The sequence below is a fragment of the Neopsephotus bourkii genome, unplaced genomic scaffold (assembly GCF_033783945.1).
Source record: "Neopsephotus bourkii isolate Nb327-2 ecotype Australia unplaced genomic scaffold, CSIRO-AGI_Nbou_v1 NB_1707, whole genome shotgun sequence".
NCBI lineage: Eukaryota > Metazoa > Chordata > Aves > Psittaciformes > Psittacidae > Neopsephotus > Neopsephotus bourkii.
Window position 1 is genome coordinate 878,808 of NW_026902181.1, and position 18,755 is coordinate 897,562.

General features: G+C 47.9%; 1 protein-coding gene across 3 annotated transcripts in view; it reads left to right on the top strand.

The window, feature by feature from the left end:
- Nucleotides 1-14,834, top strand: part of DAAM1 (dishevelled associated activator of morphogenesis 1) — a 94,323-nt gene extending 79,489 nt beyond the window's left edge. For all 3 annotated transcript variants that reach the window (XM_061376459.1, XM_061376461.1, XM_061376460.1), the window contains 7 exons: nt 4,367-4,455; nt 4,697-4,865; nt 5,641-5,748; nt 7,862-7,922; nt 8,552-8,683; nt 11,374-11,544; nt 11,984-14,834. In XM_061376459.1, coding sequence (XP_061232443.1) covers nt 4,367-4,455; nt 4,697-4,865; nt 5,641-5,748; nt 7,862-7,922; nt 8,552-8,683; nt 11,374-11,544; nt 11,984-12,193 — 940 coding nt within the window. In that variant the 3' untranslated portion in view covers nt 12,194-14,834. The remainder of the gene's footprint in view (nt 1-4,366; nt 4,456-4,696; nt 4,866-5,640; nt 5,749-7,861; nt 7,923-8,551; nt 8,684-11,373; nt 11,545-11,983) is intronic.
- The last annotated feature ends 3,921 nt before the right edge of the window (nt 14,835-18,755 follow it).

An 18,755-nucleotide genomic window follows, 5' to 3' on the forward strand; every position in this document is an offset into this window, starting at 1 on the left:
ACATTTCGCCTCTCATCTGGGGACAAAAGCTCAATCTGGCACAACTCTTTTGAAAGACTGCATCATCTGCATCATGACCCAGGTGGAAAGTGCTGTTTGAATGATGACACGATGCTCCTTTCCTCTTCATATCCTAATGAATACTCAAGAATGATATATGTAAATTTTGCCCTGCTAAAGGAGGAGCCCCACTCCTCATCTCAGGAACGTCTCATCCCTGGGGCTCCTGAGAATATATGAGTTGGAAAGGAAATGTCATTTCTTCCTGCTCCTGGTAGCAATCATTTAAGGCTTAGAAGTCTTCAGGGATGAGTAACCTTATCTTTTGCATGCACATCCTCTAGAGGTGCTGGTTTAAAATCTTGAAGCTCCTTATTTAAATCCAAATGAGTATTGAGCTCTTTGAATTGCTTAGCTGAACTTCAAGCGAGGCAATTGTTCACAAAGTCAGTGAGTTTTATGATCCAAGACTGTACTGGGAGGTCAAAAATAGAAATGCTCCTGTCTTTTCTGAGAAATGCACCAATGAAGACTAGGGCTATGCACTGTGTAGTTGCTGACTGTCAAAGACAAGCGGAATAGAGCTGTGAAGTTCAGACCTGAGCCCTCGGGGCTGGAAGATGCTTAGAATTAGCTTTCCTATCACAGGTCACCTTTCTTCTTCACAGTCTCTTGCCCAAATGTTGCTTCCATGCCTCCGTCTTTTGAAAAGCACAATGTGCTAATGCAAATATTTTCCTTGATTTCCAGCATGGCTTTTCAGTTTGTCCTGTGGTCTGTAACTAAGTGTGATGTCTTTGTCACCTCTGATTAGTACAGTGACAGTGTAAGCCCATGGCCTTGTCTGTGAGCACGTCTCCTGTGGGTCCTTGGTCTAAATGACTTAAATCAGACTGCCATTTGCGGACAAGTGAGATCTTGTTCAGCCAAAATACAGCTGGTGTGAGCAGAGCCATCCCTAACTTGCCCAGAAAGGGCCTGGATTGAGCTATGTTGGTGGCTTTCCAGCCCAGGACATCATTCTAAGGATGTGGAGGTCCAGTTTCATTAGTGCTGTTTGTTGGGAGAGTGAGAGAGACTATGGAATCGCACCCTACCTTCCCTGAGGTGGGCCCAGGATGGACAGGCACAGGACACATGATACAGAGGATTCCCTGTCTTCTGTCTACCTGGCTGAACACAGTGACTTAAGGGGTAGGGGGTAATGGCAACAGGGTCCTGCCAGGCGCAGCGGGCAAATCTCCTCTGTGACTACCCCACCTTCGTTTGTGCCCTTGCATGACTAGTATAAGGCTCTTTTAAGTGGAGCCTCACACCTCTAGGTTGGAGGTGTTGCAAAGGTTAAGTCAACCTATGCCCTGCTTCAGTCTGCCAACTTAGTGGAGGTAGGGGATGGAGATCCATGTGGCAGCAAAGGTGCAAGAGTTGTTGATGTGTTAGAAACCACATAAGCACCTAAGAATGGTCGTAGGAATTAGGGCTTATCCCCCCAGAAAGGTGGCAGGATAAATAGCCCAACTGAAATGCATCTACACCAATGCACACAGCATGAACAACATACAGGAGGAGCTGGAAGCCATTGTGCAGCAGAAAACCTATGACATAGTTGCCATCATGGTAACATGATGGGATGATTTGCACAACTGGAGTGCTGCAGTGGGTGGCTATGCAGCCTTCAGAAGGGACAGGCAAGGAAAGAGAGGGGGTGGGGTAGCCCTATATGTCAGAGAGTGTTTTGACTGTCTAGAGCTTAATGGTGATGATGATAGGGTTGAGGTTTGTGGGTGAGAATCAGGGTGAAGGCCAACAAGGCATATATCATGCAGGGATTGTTACAGACCACCCAGCCAGAATGCAGAGTCCGACAAAATATTGTATAAGCATTTGGGAGAAGTCTCATGATCACTGGCCCTTGTTTTCCTGAGGGACTTCAACTTACCAGATGTCTGCTGGAAATACAACGCAGCAGAGAGAAAAACAGTCTCAGAGGTTCCTGGAGTGTGTAGAAGATAACCTCCTGACCCAGCTGGTGGGCGAGCCCACTAGGGAAGGCACCTCACTGGACCTGTGAGAAGGACTTGTGGGTGATGTGATGGTTGGAGGCCATCTTGATCACAGTCATCAAGAAATGGTAGAATTTTCAGTTCTCAGAGAAGTAAGGAGTCGGGGTCAGTAGATCTGTTACCTACCTTTGACTTCTGAGGGGCAGACTTTGGCCTGTTTAGGAGCCTGATTGACAAAATCCTTTAGGATGCAGGCCTGAAGGGCAAAGGAGCCCAGAAAGGCTGGACATTCTTCAAGAAGGAAATCAGGCCATCCCCATGTGGGGAAGAAGACTGGCCTGGCTGAACACAGCTTTGGCTGGAACTTCGGAAAAAAGGGATTGCTTATGACCTTTGGAAGAAGGTGCAGGCAACTTAGGAGCACTACAGGGATGTTGTGAGGTTATGCTTGGAGAAAATCATAAGGGCTAAAGCCTAGCTAGAGCTTAATCTGAAGACAGTAAAAACTGTTTCTGTAAATACACAAGGAACAAAAGGAGGACTAAGGAAAACCTCCATGTTTATTTAATGTGGTGGGAACGTAGTGACAAAGGATTAGGAAAAGGCTCAGGTACTTAATGCTTTTTTTGCCTCAGTCTTTGATAGTAAGGCCAGTTGTTCTCACAATACTCTGCCCCTGAGCTTGAAGACAAGGACAGGGAGCAGAACGAAGTTCCCATAATCCAAGGGGAAATAGTCAGCACCTGCTACACCACTTAGACACACACAAGTCTATGGGGCTGGATGGGATCCATCCAGGTTACCGAGGGAGCTGGCAGAAGTGCTCACTGAGCCACTTTCAATCATTTATCAGCAGTCCTGGCTGACAGGGGAGATCACAGTTAGCTGGAAGTGAGCAAATGTGATGCCCATCTACAAGAAGGGCTGGAAGGAGTACCTGGGGAACTACAGGCTTGTCAGCCTGCCCTCGGTGCTGGGGTATGTTACAGAGCAGATCATCCTGAGTGCCATCATGTGGCATGTACAGGGCAACCAAGCAATCAGGCCCAGTCAGCATGGGTTTATAAAGCCAGGTCCAGCCTGACTAACCTGATCTCCTTCTATGACAATGTGACCTGCTTAGTGGATGAGGGAAAGGCTGTGCATGTTTTATACCTAGACTTTGACACTGTTTCCTACAGCATTCTCCTGGAGAAATTGAGTGTTCAGGGCTTGAACAGGTGTATTCTTCAGTGGGTAAAACACCGGCTGGATGGCCAAGCCCAAAGAGTGGTGGTGAATGAAGTTAAATCCTGTTGTCAGCTGATCACAAGTGGTGTTCTCCAGGGCTCTGGACTGGGGCCAGTTCTGTTTAATATTGTTATCAGTGAGCTGCATGAGGGGATCCAGAGCAGCCTTGGCAAGTTTGTAGATGACACCAAGTTGTGTGGGAGCGTTGATCTGCTTGTGGGTGGGCAGGCTGGATCAATGGGCTGTGGCCAGTGGTTAAGAGGTTCAACAAGGCAAAGTGCTGGGTCCTGAACGTGGGTCACAACAAGCCCATGCAAAGTTACAGGCTTGGGGAAGGGTGGCTGGAAAGCTGCTTGGCAGAAAAGGACCTGAGGGTGCCGACTGACTGAGCTGAACACGAGCCAGCTTGTGCCCAGGCCAAGGCCAATGGCTTGCTGGTCTGTATCAGAAATAGCCAGCAGGGCCAGGGCAGTGATCATCCCCCTGTACTTGGCCCTGGTGAGGCTGCACCTTGAATCCTTTGTTCAGTTCTGGGCCCCTCACTACAAGAGAGTCATAGAGGTGCTGGAGCAGGTCCAAAGAAGAAGAGCAGAGTTGATGAAAGGTCTAGAGCACAAGTGTTATGAGGAGCAGCTGAGGGAATGCTTAGGTGTATGGTTTAGTGGTGAACTTGGCAGTGTTTGGTTAACAGTTGCACTTGATGATCTTCAAGGTCTTTTCCAACCTAAACAATTCTGTGATTCTGTAGTGGGCCTGTGTCCAGCTGCATCACAAAGCTATTGGGAGCCCGGACTTCATCAACATCTTTGCTAGGGAGTGTTTGTAAAAGAACTGTTTGTTTTATATATGTTTGTATTTTATAGCAATGTGGTGTAAAAATGCACTTGTTGAACCTGTTGAATTAAGGATAAATTTAAGCATATGCTTAAGGGCTCACCTCAATCCACCCCAAGACAGCTGTAGCTTTAGCTTTCATTTTTTCCCATCCCAGCATAGTTTCAGTGAGAATTACAGTCATCATTTTTTAGTTGCTGTGGCTCAAGTGTGCTTTGTAAGCACAGCTGTCAGCAGCAGAGAACTGAACTGTGCCTGGAGCAAGCAAAGCTCAACCTGCACCTCTTTTCGTTTTCCAGGATAAACCATTATCAGCAAAGGCTGCAGTCACTCTACTTCAAGAAGAAGTTTGCAGAGAGGGTTGCAGAAGTGAAACCCAAGGTGGAAGGCAAGTGGCCAGACCTGCTGATAGGCTCTTTTGTCAGCACAGGGAATGCTCATCTCCTAGAAAGAACAATCCTCTGTGCAAGGGCAAGCCTGGTCTGTGTGGGTGTTGCAGTGACACAGGGGAAGGGAGGGAGTTGGTGGTCGCTCTTTGGCCATGAGGACACTGAAGGGGTTGCTGCAAGACAAGGGGGGCAGTGTGCTTTCATGGTAGGGGCTAATGTCCCACACTTCTCCTCTTTCAGCCATCCGTGCCGGCTCCAAGGCAGTGCTGCAGAGCAGCAGCCTCCAGCAGCTGCTGGAGGTGGTTCTGGCCTTTGGGAACTATATGAACAAGGGCCAGAGGGGCAATGCCTTCGGGTTCAAGATCTCCAGCCTCAACAAGATTGCGGATACCAAGTCCAGCATTGACAAGTGAGCAGCTCCTGCCCATGTCTTTGGTAGCATCTGTGGGACCATGGGATGCTGCGGGGACATAAGGGCAATCAGTGTTGCCTCTGGGATGTGGGAGGTGGGAGTGTTCCCCTCCCTCCTCCTGCCCTATCTGGCACATCCAGTGATGCAAGCATCCATTTTTTGAGCAGAGCAGATTCAGAGGGAAGCTGAGCTGCAGATCAGCATGAGGATCGATGGGGCTTTCCCTCCTGAGCTGGCTAAATGGCAGCCAAGGCTGATTAGGAGGATCATCCTCTAAATGCTTTTTTTCCCCCTTTGAGAAGCCAAGAGCCATCATGCTGTGGCACAGTGGATGCAGGAGGGGTACCAGGGGCTCCTTCCCATGGGAATCCCCTCTGCAGAGCCCTCAACCCCCAGCCTGCCACAGCCATGGCCTGGTTTGCTCTCTCCTGCTGAGACCTCCATGCACAGAGCAAGAGGAGCTGCATCAGATCTCAAACCTGCCCGGTCTCATCCATCAGTAAAGACTATGGAGGATGGGAGCAGTGATGCTTGAGTCACCTCTCCTGGGTCCCTTCTATGGAGGTTCCTTGCTTGCAGGTACCATGCTTCTCTGCCCTGTGGTTATGCATAGGGCAGACCCAATCCATGTCTCCAGACAGGCAGCAAGCAGTATCCTTGCAGAAACTCCAAAATGGTTCATTACCAGTGTTGGGATTTATCCAGGATATTTGACTGACCTCTCAACTCCCTGTGGTGCTGCCATGCTGACCTCACCACTCCTCCCTCCTAGGAACATCACTCTTCTGCACTATCTGATCACTGTCGTTGAAAAGAAGTATCCTGAAGTTCTCCGCCTGCATGAGGAGCTGCGAGACATCCCACAGGCAGCCAAAGTCAAGTAAGCAGAGATTTAAGTGGTGCTTCGGGAGTGCTGGGAACACCTCTCTCCTCATTTCAGCCTGCCTTTCCATGCACCCTCCCCTGCTTGCACTCCTGGCCTGATTCTGGCCAGCAGGCTGGGTTGTGTGCTTGCAGCCACATTGGTCTGAGAGCAGCCCTCGACACAGAAGCAAACATCACCTGGTGGCTTTAAATCTCAGCCCTTGCAGCAAAGGCCTGTGAGCCTCCGACCACAAGGGAGGAGAGCTGCTTGGAACAGCCATTTCCTGTTGTTATCTCACCACAGAAGCATTTAATTAATTTCTAATGGTACGTTAAGTAATCCAGGAGGAAGCGGTTGCGGTGTGGCTACAGATAAAGGGCAGCTGTTTATCTGCCTGTGGCGGGGAGGCTTTGCCGGCAGCACAGGCAGGACCAGGCAGTGATGTAAGGAGCTCACCTGCCACTGGGTCCTTCCTGGCCCTTGTTTCACCACCAACATGGAGCTTCTGGTGTTTGCAATGAGCTTTTAAACCCTGCCTGCTGCCTTGTGACCTGTTTGGAGCAAGTCTCTTTGCCAACAGAGGCCCACGTTCAGCAACGCCCTTAAACACACACTGAATTTTTAAAAGCAGGAGGAATCTGCTGTTGTGCTGCAAAGCCTTCAGTTATATGCTGAGGTCCCTCTGAAATCATCGAGTCTCTGTTTCAGTTTTAAAGTTCAAGGGCATCTTACAGGCTTTGCTGCTTAAGGACCTGAGCAGCAAAGATCACACATTTTTGCAGTCTGCACCTGTTTATGTTAGCTGTGGACATGAAAAGGGCCTTGAAACTGCACCTTTGTAGAGAGGGGATGGCAAATATGCACAGAGTTTATGGCAGCTCAAGGGTCTTTCAAGTTTCAAAGTGCTCTTGTAGCAATAGTGAATTCCCCATGGAAGATGTGTAATGTACAAACATCCTTGCATTTAAAATGTAAAATAATTGTCAGCTATAGGGATTAAATGAAGTGACAGGACAAATCTTGGCGTGCAAGGAGGAGTGTGTGGGGGCTGCACATGTAGGCATTGGCTGAGAACGTGTTTGAGCAGGGCATGCTCCTCGCCGGTGAAGGCTCTGGCTTTCTCATGCTCTGCAGCTGTTGTACAGATGCACGTATGGGAAAGAAAATGTCTGCATAGAGGGGTTTTTCCTCCCCCTTAAACTTTATCATTGTGCTCTAAACTGGACACCATATGTAATACTTGGGTTTGGTCCAATCTAGAGTGTAACCAAGAAGTTCCTAAAGCGCTGGAAAACCCTGAATTCCCCCCAGCCCTGCAGCTGTGAAGCAAAATTGCCGCCTCTGTCAATCCCACCGCTAGTAATGAACTGCTGGAGCACAGGGCTCCCAAAACTGCATTTTCCCAGACTAAACCTGCCAGGAATGCTTGCCCTGTGACCTGACGTCAGCATTTCCAGAGACCCCTGCCCTAGGATAGACACCCCTGGAAGGACGTCAAGCTTGTGGTCATCAAGTCTTTGTGAGAAAGCTTCTCCTCAGATGCAGTGGTAGAAACCCGTAATCACTTGAACTTGAAGCTCATTAGGGGCTTGAGCTTTGTGTAAACAAAGTCAGCACCAGATGTGATGATTTATTTTTGTTTCTCTATATTTGGGTTGTCTCCCTTTTTGCAAGGCTCACTGCTAGGAAGGATGCTTTACGTGGCATTCACCTAACCTTGGTACCCTGAAAAATTCTGCTGTGTGCTGTGACAAGAAGCCTATTTTCTGATGGCCAACAAGAGGGGAAGAGAAATCTGTGCCCAGCAAAGCCCTCTCCTGAGCTGTCCTTTTTCTTGGAGAGGTCTGGAGGCTGCTGAGCTTGCTTAGCCTGCACAGCCCCCTTCATTCACAATACACAAAAGTGCTTTGCTTTAATGCAGGCAACTGCAGCCACTTTCAGATAGGCAGCTGTCCTAACTTAAGAGGCTCTCAGCCCGATTTGCTCCTTGAAACACGCTGCTCTACAAACATGAGGCGATGTATACAGTGCTGGGGTCTTTTCAATAGAAAAACATGGTTTAGTTGTTTGGAAAGCAGTAGAATTTGCTGGGGAAGGCTGAAAATTAACATCCTGCCATTTCCAACAGCATGACTGAGCTGGAGAAAGAAATAAACACTCTGAGGAGCGGCCTGAGAGCTGTGGAGACTGTAAGTATTACTTTAATCAAATATAGTCCAGCCTGGCTCTGAGCACTTGGGCATCCCTCCTCAAGGAGATAGGCAAGGGAGCTCCCAGCAAAGCTGCTTTTATCTCACATGCTGGAGATCTCTTTGTCTTTCCTCCTTGCCCTGCACATGTGCTTGTCTTCCTAGGTCTGTTTTGGCACCAAAGTAACAACCATGTGTGGTTAGGCACATGCACGGTTTACATCTGATATGCCAAGAGAGGTTGAGTAAGTCTAGTGATGATGCCCATAGAGGAGCTGTGAGGTACACAGGGGTCTCCCTTTGGCTGCCAAGCTGCAGAGGGCTGGGGCTGAGGCTGGGGAGCACCCTTGCAACCAAGATGGAGTGCTGGTGAAATGGTGAGGTATACCGAAGGATTCACCATCTTGCTAAATTATGCTGCTTCCACATCTCTCTTTCAGGAGTTAGCCTTAAAAACATACTGTGGGCATGATACTGTAAAATGGTGATCTGTAGTCTTATGCACGACAGGAGGGAGCCTGTGGCAATGCAGCCAGTATCCATTGCACTGATGCAGGCACACAGGCCAATGGTATTTGTGTCATTTGTCACCCAGGGCCTGACCAGATTTATGTTTTATTTCCCCAAAGGAGCTGGACTTCCAGAAGTCTCAGGTTCAGCAAACAGGAGACAAGTTTGTGTCTGTCATCAGCCAGTTCATCACATTAGCCAGCTTCAGCTTCTCGGATGTTGAAGATCTTCTGATGGAAGCAAAAGAGCTGGTAAGGTCACCAGTGTCCTTGAAATCTGGGTAGCACCTGAGCCTTTCTTCCAGCCAACAGGGGAGGGATGGTCCCAGCCTTCTCAGAGCACATGCTGTGTGTTAAAATCTCAGATATCTCCCTCATGAGATCACGTGAGTGTCCTGCTGAGGCCCTGACATGAAAAAGTTGCTAGGCTGCTCTTCATGGTGGGTTTAGAGTGGGTGGGTAGGTTTGTTCCTGTCTGTCCCCAAGGCCTTTTTCCTGCCACACAGCACAGTATGCTAGGGGATCGCAGGTCAGGCCAACAGACTGCTTCTGGGGCACAAGATGTGGTGTAGAAAGACATGAGATACCTGTCTTTTGGAAGTGCAAGGCAGGGGATAGCCATGGTAGAGTTCCATCCATCAGGGGAGGAGATAGTAGGTCGTTTGCAAGGATCTGAGTTTTGGTGAAGAGCTTTCACTCAAGAGCGTGCTTTCCTTTCCGTGTCTTAAAATGGAAGTATACCAGCTCTGTTGGCTTTAGAGTTAGGAGTGTGGCAGCTGGGGAATCTTGGCCAACGAAGGCTGAAGGTGGCAAGAAAGCAGGCTTTTCTGTCTGATGTTGGTGGAAGCTAAAAATGTAACCAAGGCTTCAAGCTGGACATGAGGTCAGGCAGAGGCTGACATCAGAAACAACCCAGGATGCCCAAGTGACCTCATTTCCATAGGACAAAATAACATCCAATGCGTAACTTAATTCTGAGACCAACCCAGCCTTTCTCTCAAGAGAAGAGGGGAGGAGCTCAGTGGCATGAATTGAGGCCAACTGCAGACCTGGTTAGAGTAGCTACTTAAAAGGCTCACCTTCCCCAGAGTAATGCCTTGGTGAGTGCTTTGCAGCCGTATGCAGTGGCCTATTCCCATGTTGTACTTTTCTCCCTACCACACTGATTTAAATCATGGCAAAGAGATGGCTGTTGGCTGACATTTGTGAGTTCCAAGCACCTTTTGCTTCCCCTCATTCAGCAAGGAGCCACACAGCTGGTTTCTGTTTCCTTCAGCAGCAGTCCACGGGTTTCTCCTCCCTGGCCTGGTCTTCATCTTGATTGAAGTGGCAAGGAGGTAGTCCAGCACAGGCCTCTAAAAGAGGTCCCATCCTTGTCCCACTGCATGAGCTACCTCTCCAAAGATAGAAGTAACCAAGTGTTACCACCTCTTTTCCCTGGTTGTACCAATGTCCAGTTAGCACTGTCCTTCAGACCATCCACCCATGCTTAGGCATTATGATTGACCATTGCCTTCCTTAGGCCACGGCTAACCCTGGCCACCCTTTTAGACTGTTGATGGTAACCAGGCAGATCTTCCCTGCAGTGAGTTAGGACTGTGGAGATGGTGACAAATGCTCTTCAAACTGTATTGTCTTCTGCTGATTTGACTGGATCTGGAGAAGGTTGTGGTCCCCAGTGCCCGCTGAAGTCCACTGTGAAGTAACATACAGCTGTTCTCATGGTTATTGGATATGACGGGCTGTGCAAAGTGTACCAGCTCTTCACTTTTTAAACATATATCCAGATTCAAATTGTGTTACTGCTTTCTCTTGGGAAAGAAGATACATCATTGTTTTATAAACTTCATATCCTGTGAGGGAAACATTTGCAGCCTTTCCCATCTCCCCTAAATCTGCTGTAATGTGGCAGAGAATATATTGATGAAAATCAACAAGAATAACCTCAATTCTTTTGACTTATATGGTGGTACCTCTTGGATTCCTCCACGCATCTTGAAGTGCTAAGTCTCTTAAGTAAACAAAGAAATAAAAATGCCATAAATGTCTTTTGAAGAGCTTGGGGCACCTCTGCAAATGAAACTAAATCATACAGGCAGGCCTTAAAAATGTTCCTCTTGGTCTACACAGCAAAATCAAAGCAACTCATAAATCTGTTTGTCCTTTGATTTTGTTTGTCTTTTCTTTTAAGGATGCTTATCATCAGAACTTGCCATCACAATTTTAACAAACTTTCTGTGCACAAAGAGTCTTCTTCAAATTAGAAGTGAAAACAAAGGATGTAAGTCCCAAGGACAGCTCATGGGCTCCTTGGGGACTGGGACACATTGGCAGATTGTGAATGTCCTGTCCTGACCTTTGCTACAGCCTCATTCAACTCCCCTACATTTATGGTGTTCAAACAGCACTAAAGGCCGGAAAACTCCCTATTTCCCTACCCAGGATTGTGCCTGAGCCCAGGCAGAAATGTCTTTTAGAAGTTTCACCAACACATTTGGTTTCAATAGCAGAGCATGTGGCAATGATAAATAATACCCCAAAAATACTTCAAAGAAAAACTTAAAAGTCCTAGTTTCCCTTCCCCTGCCGTGTTTACTATTAGTTTTATGTCTTCAGGCCCACAATATTTTGCTTCCTTGTTTTTACTGCTGCTTAGTTAATAAAGTTGAGCTGTGGTGGAGGGAGGTGCAGCAATGCCAGAGGCAACAAGGGGAGAGGGGGCTCAGGAATGATCCAGGTTGCTCTTACAGGGCCAGCAGGTAAAACATCAGATTATTTATTTCATGTTTAAGTCAAAGTTTGATGAAGCAAAGCCCTTCTTTCTGCCATGGCTGCTGGAAGTGTTTCTTTATGGTCCATCAGGTCTAAGGCTTCTCATGGGAGGTTTCGACAGTGTTAGGGGTATCTCCAAGGCTGATGGTCCCCTGTTTTCTCTCTCCCAGTTTTCCAAGGCCGTGAAGCACTTTGGAGAAGACGCAGGCAAAATGCAGCCTGACGAGTTCTTCGGCATCTTTGACCAGTTCCTTCAAGCTGTGACTGAGGCCAAGCAAGAGAATGAAAACATGAGGAGGAGGAAGGAGGAGGAGGAGCGCCGGGCACGCATGGAGGCACAGGTGAGCAGACACCATTAAGTTCAGCAGCACCCCTGGGGCACCTGGAGATGGCAACCATATTGCATTGTACCCATGGTGGCCATTGTGGCACAGGAAGCACTGAAGGCTGGCAAGGAGCTTTTGTGCTTTAGACCCACTGGCTTTTCACTGTTGATTGCTTAATTAATGACCTTGGGTTTGTGAGATGCTGGAGCTAAAACATGCAGCAGAGCTGGTGCTGCCTGTGTGCTGTTGTGACCCATCAGCAGTAGCCATGATGCTGTGGACCTCAGCCTATGGGCTGTATCAATAACCCTTACCAGCTCTTGCATGCTAAGCACTGGGGTGGGATACCATTCTTGTTTCATGAGTTTGGGGGTCACCATGCATGTGTTGGGCACTCCCACAACCTCATCCATGAGAGTGAGATGTCTCCTTTCCCTCCCTTCATGACACATAGCTGAAGGAGCAGCGGGAGCGGGAGCGCAAAGCAAGGAAGGCAAAGGAGAGTGGGGAGGAAGGCGGTGAGTTTGACGACCTCGTCTCGGCCCTGCGCTCAGGCGAAGTCTTTGACAAGGACCTGTCCAAACTGAAGCGCAACCGCAAGCGCATCACCAACCAGCTGGCTGACAGCGGCCGTGAGAGACCTGTCACCAAGCTCAACTTCTAAACAACAAACTGCAACAACAAAACCCAACAGAAAAATGTGGGTTAGTCCTTTTGAAGTGACACGGGGGTGGTTCTTCCCATTATACTGCCTTGCGACAGAAAGTGAAACAGTGGCACGCTCTTTCTCACCACGGGCAAGTGTGTATGTGTGTATATACTGTGTATATAGTCGGATCGGGAGCATGGATGGAGGTGTGTCGGTGTGACACCTTGATGGGTGTCAGCACTGCCTCCTCCCCTCCAACACGCTCTGAAAAGTAGTTCTCCCCATGCACAGGCACAATGCCGCATCTGCAGAACAAGAGAGGACCCAACCCAGAGAAGCCGGCGGTCCCCATGGGCCCCAAAGGCGATGGGAAGCTGCCCTCCCACCTGGAACGCTCCAGGCTGTTGCAGGGAATGCCTTTCACACAAGCCAACTGGTTTAAAGAAGAAAATAAAAATACACAAAGTTGACTGAACTTTAATCCATTGGTTGTTTTTTCTTTTCTTGTTGTTGTGATTATTCCAAAAACCTCGCAGATCTGTGCTTTCGTGCTGGTTCCTGAGCTCGGCGCCACGGGTGCTCCCAGCGATGCTCTTCCCATCATCCTTGGGAAATGCTCTTTTCCCTCTTACCGCCACCTTGCTAAAGGAAAAGTTTACCCCAAAGTGCTTATTGCTCTAATACCGCACAGATGTATTTATACTTTTACAATGTTTTCTGGCCCAGGACAGTGGGAAAGGTCAGTTCTCAGAGGAGACAAAGAGCATAAACTTTTGTGTAATTTTTATTCTTCCTTTCTGTTCAATGGGACAAACTGTATCCTCTGTAAAGGTGGGTCAGGACCAAAGGTCTCTGATACACAAAGGGGCTGGTGCAAAACCCACCAGCTTTCAACAACCTTCTTTTCTCTTTTCTTTATCAGACACACAGAAGCAGTGATGCCAAGAAACGCTAATCTCTTAGCCAGGTCCTTTTTTTGACTGGTTCGCTGTTCATTGTCATTGCAAATTTGTAAGCAGAACTACCTGTTAAATGTCAGTCCAAAAAAAAGATAAAAAAAAATAAAAATAATTAAAAGCTCTCAGGGAGTAATAATTTAAGGGGTTAGAAAAATTAAGAATTGGAGAATAAAAAGTAACCACCATTAACATATTAACATTTCTATTGTTAAATTATGCTGAGTATATAGAGGACTGTTACTTTTTACTTTTATTTATTTGTGGTGTGTTTTTTAAGGAAACAAAACAAAACCTTTTTATACCACCAATACTTTTGTGATCCCTTTTTTTTTTGTTTGTATGTTCTTTTTCCTGTGGAGAGATGAGTTTGTCCCTGTTGCACTAGATAGTAACACTATTTGAAATAAGGTTGGGTTGGTTGTTTTTTTTGTCAGATAACCGGTATTACTGGTGGGGTATGGGATGTCAGTTTACTATATGTACTGTATAGCAAAAGTGCTGTTTAAACTAATTTGTATAAAGAGAAATATGGTTCTAAGCACCTGAAGGCCACGGGGTCTGCGTGCTGAGTGAAAGCTGTGAAATCTCTGTCTAACCAGAGTTGTCAAGAGCTATGGTTTTACCATTTTGTTCTTTTCTTCATTGCAACTTTTGACGCACTGTAGATTAAAAAAAAAAAAAAAAAAGAAAAAGGACAAAAAAATAAAGACAAAGTTCTTTCTGAGTAGCATTTAAAGCAGTAATAAATATAATAAATAAAGCAGGTAAGCGCAAAAACAACGTCCAGCACCTCGTATCCAAGCAGCTGCAAAACCTGCAGATTATGTGCAAAGGTGGAGTTAAGCACTTTGCTTTAAGAAGGAGGGGGAAATAAAAACAAAAGGCAACGATAATACTATTCCTTAACTAAAGTGCCTCTATTTATATTTTTTATTTATGGCTGAAAAAAAAAAAAACGGGGCTGATAAAATTGAGGGAATGGACTTGGGGGGGGGGGGTTAAAATATATATTAAAAAAAAGAAGAAAATAAGAAGGTTAAAAAACAGCAGTCTGGCCTTTGATGGTTTAAGGAATGGTTGGTCACACATGTTGTAATTCAAAAGGCTGTGGGAGTTGCAAAGGGCAACCTCCTCCCGGGGCCCTGGGTGCAGGGCTCGGCCACCAGCACTCAACCCCGGCTCCTGCCTCCGCGACCCCAGTGCCACATCAGGACCTTTCCTGACAGATTTCCTCTTGCCCTTCCAAACCTGTTTGTTGTTTTGGGGTTTTTTAATATTGTTTTACATCAGCCTCGTTACCGGGCTGAGTTTGCCATTTCCTTGTTTTCTTTCAAAAAAATAGAAAAAAGAAAAAAAAAATTATATCTCTATAAATAAATACAAAGGCTGTGTGCAGGTAATTCCATGTGCCATTGTCAAAAACTACTTTTAGATTGGTGCTGGTGTAAGTAGCCATTCTTTTCTCTTGGGTGTGTATTTTAAAGATGATTTTTTTTTTAATAATGCCAAAAAAAATCCATAATAATTTGTAAACTGAAGTATATGTCTTGGACCTTATTAGCTTTGTAGTGACCAAGGTAGTTAGGTGCAAGGATGTTAGTAGTCTTAGATAGTGGGAAACGCTGTGTAATGTTATGAGACTGTACATTTTCTAAGATGGCAATATGCAATAAAGAAAAACAATTTCAGTGAGTGTATGTGGCATAGCCAGAGTCAATTTTTGGGGGGGGAGGGGGTGGGAATAGGATATTTGGGGATTGAGACAGGTGTTGAAAAAAAAGCTGTCTGCAGGTTGCTCTTTTGGGGGGGTATTTGCAGTCATTGCTGGTGTTGGCTGGTAACCCTGCTTTATCACTTTCCTGTGTGCTGGGGTTTAGGTGGTCGAGCATTTTTCCACTCTCCTGGCTTGCAGCATGGTCCCCTGCTTGTGGGCTCTGAAACAGCTCCCAGTTAGCAACCCCATTCAGTTCTACATTGTTGCTGATGCCTGTTCCAACCTTTGGTGATAAGCTTTTCTAGCAGCGTGCTACTGAAGCAGCCACCTGGTTTGAATCGTGGGGTCAGGTATGTCCCTTTCTGCAGCTGACAGCCCCAGACCAGGGCTGGCTGGCGTGTCTGTAACAAGCCTATCTAGACACGCTAGAGATGTTTTCTTGGCAGCAGACCAAACCCTTCCTGGCCTGTTCACACTCACCATTCCCACACACCTTCCCAGCTGGGCTCTGTGTTACTTTCTTCTTTTTCCAATGCTCTTTGCGTGAGTGATCTTTGCAGCACTTGACACCCCCAGACCTCACTGTTTGTGGAGATGGGAGCATTGCGCTCAGACCCATATGCTTTCCAGTTTGTTCAGAGCTTTTCCCAGTATAACCGGTAAGCTGGCACTGAGCCAGCACAGATGGGACGTCTAACACATCCCTGGGCTTTGGTGTGATCCTAACCAGCATCGGGCTGGCATACATGGCAGCACTCTCCTGTTCATATCCCATGGCCAATGTTGCCAGCCACAGAGCATATTTATGGCCTGGCATTGGTCAAAATTGGGCTGGCAGGGAGCACAGGGCAGGGGTGAAGAGCCCAGCTACGACCACAGTGCCCAACAGTTGGGTGGGCTGGTGCTGCCCTGAGAAGGCAGCCCCAGGCTGTGTAGCAAGAGGATTCAAGTAAAAGGGAAATGGCTCCAGATGCTCTTCCCTTCATAAATCCTCATGTCCCCAGCACAGGGACGCTCTGGGGTGCATCCATAAACGCAATAATGCCCAAGCCCTACAACCCCGTGAGGACCCGAAATCCTGGTTAATGGCAGATTGCAGGTATCCTGGGCCACACCTGCGTGTGACACAGGATGGGCCCCAGAACAGGGACAGAGTGGCAGTGGGAGGTGTGAGCAAGGACAGGGCATAGCTTTTTTATTCAACCAAGGTATCTGAGAGGGGAAAAAAAGCCTAGCAACATGCAAGTTTCCTAGCCTGCAAATCCTTCCTCGAGGCTGAAATAGCAGCATCTATGGCTGACACAAAGTTGATCATCCCAGAGGTAAGAGGACTGGGGTAGCAGATGCTAGACTGGTGTTTAGTGAACCCATGTTGCCAGGAGCTCGTATCTCCAATGGCCTGGCTATCTGGTATTACACCTGAAAAAGGGCATCTTTGCCCCAAATCCTGGCTGCTCTCTCCAGTTAAAGCCATGAGAAGGGTGTGCTGGACAGGACAAACCTTCCCAGACCCGATGGTGCCAGGGGAGCTGCTGGGCATGGTGCTTATGGAGGTCTTGCCCCATAGGGCCACCTAGGTTGGTGGCACCAGACCTGCTGAGCCAGCTTTGCCTATGCTCTGCTCCTGCCCCACAGCTTTCTCTGCTGTGAAGGCTGGGAGTCCTGCCAGACCCAGTGTCAGGTATCAGTTCCCGCACCCAGCCTGTTATCCCTGTCATCATGCTATAGCTTGGAAAAGATGAGTCAAGATGTTGGGGCAATGACCTGATGCAGACACAGCACTGCATGCAAACTTCAGCTCAGCAAGTAGGGCAGACATAGCTCAATGGGGAGACTCCCGGCCCCTAGCCCTGCTGGCATCACTGCCCCTTTGGTGCCACTGGCAAGCAGTGGCAGGGTGCTGGGTTGGCAGGAGCTTGCTGGACTTGATGTCCAAAAGTATTTATTTATTCCCAAGGGAGGGTACAGTGGGACCAATGGGTCTGTCAGGCTTTGACTTGCTTCCTGGAGACCCTCAGGAAAGAGTAAGCAAAGCGGAGACATTGCCAGTCCTGCATTGCAGCTGGACCTGGCTCTATCCCCAGTGCCTATGTCACAGCTCAAGCAGCTGCTCTGGGGTAAAAATGCACTTTGCCAACCAAAATCATGCTCTTGCGCAGCCTGGTCACCAGATGTGTGGCCTTTGTGCAGTGCTGGCACTGCTGAGGCACCCCAGGAACAGGCTCATCCCTCTGTGCAGAAACCAGTGTAGCAGTAAAACCCCATAAACAAACCTGGGTATTTCTGTACCAGCCTGTGCTATGGGGTGAACATGCCCTTCGATCTGTGCTTCTGGGAGGCAGGGGGGGCAGAGAGGGTGGGAGAGTCCAAGCTGACACAAAGGCTGATAGGTGCAAGAGGGAGGCTATGAGCCATCACCATTCCCTCTCCTGCAGCAATCCCACAGATGCCTCTCCTGTGGCATCTCTTCCTGGCATTGCTCAGGGTCCTGCAATATATCCATGTGAAACAGATAGTTCTCCATTTTCATCAGATGTGCTCTAACCTGAAACCTCTGAGCATTTTATATTATTTTTAGCTTTAAACCAGGCTTGGTGAGTGTGCGCAGGTGAGGCAGGGAGCTGGGAGCTCTGTGCTGCCGGGCCCCAGCAGAGCCTCGGGAAAGGCAGCACCACCATCTGCTGGCACCTTCCAGACCTCGGAGCTGTCAAGTGCTCAGGGGTACCAGGAGCTTTGCCATCTGCTTTAATTCGTGCTTGTGTATATTCACACAGCTTTTCTACTTTCCCAAGTTCTGTGCAAAGCATCCCCATGGCTCACAGTGAGGGAACCCCAGCCTTGTGCTTTGTTTAGCTCCAGACCTCTGCCTGAAACCCTTTTTACTGTGAAATCTGAGTGTGAAGCACTCAGGAAATACTTAATTTCTATGGCAAACCTTTCCAATTTAATAGCAGGGGGAAATCACCATTTGAGTTATGTTTTCTGGAAAGAATCCACAATTCAGATGCTGTATTAAAAACCTGATGTGACCTCAGGGACTGGATATTACCAAATGTTCTGTAAAATGCACCAGACTGAGCACAGAAGCCACAGGCACAGGTCAGGAAAGAGCACGAGTGCCATGGCACATTAGATTTCACTGAAGAAATAACTGACCTGGTTATTCAGAGTATTTTTTCTCCTGATGCTGAGATCAGTTCACAGGATGTTGCTAGGTCAGGTTAGCAAATTACATTTACGTGGTTGTGAGGGTATTGTCGGGTGAGCAGTTTAGGAGAGGTCTACCTTGCTGTTTTGCCCACATCAGTGACCCTGAGGGATTTTGATTTGTAGGACACATCCAGAGTTTTGTTCCTCACCAGCTGCAGCACCAGCATCTCCCCAGGTGCCTTTCACTGGTGGGGTGTGCTAGCCCAGTGCTACCTGTCAGCCTCAACAAGCAGCCAGCACAGTGCCCAAGAGCAGCCCCAACCTGGGGTCAATTTCCACACTTCAGTGAAGCCCTCTGGCCAAGCCACAAGGCGTAAACCCAAGTGTTTAAGCCTGCACATCACTAATGCTAGCAGAAGCAGGTGGAGGGATTCCTGCTGCCTTCAGCCAGACTTGCCCTAGGAGAAACAGGGGTGTTCCTGCAGATGTGGAAGGGCAGGAAGCCCTTCTCCACCCTTGGAGGAGTGCCATTTGTCTAAGTGACTTCCCCAAAGTCACCCCTGCTGCAGTCTTCTTATGGTGGCAAGGAGGAGAGGGTGTTCGTGAACTTGATGATCTTAAGGTCCTTTCCAACCCTAACTATTCTGTGATTCTATGGTTCTATGTCTGAAGGGAAAGCAGACATGCTGTGAAGCACTGAGGTTTGCAAATGCCCTTACCTCTTCGGTGCACACAACAGTAAAAACCCCTCTGA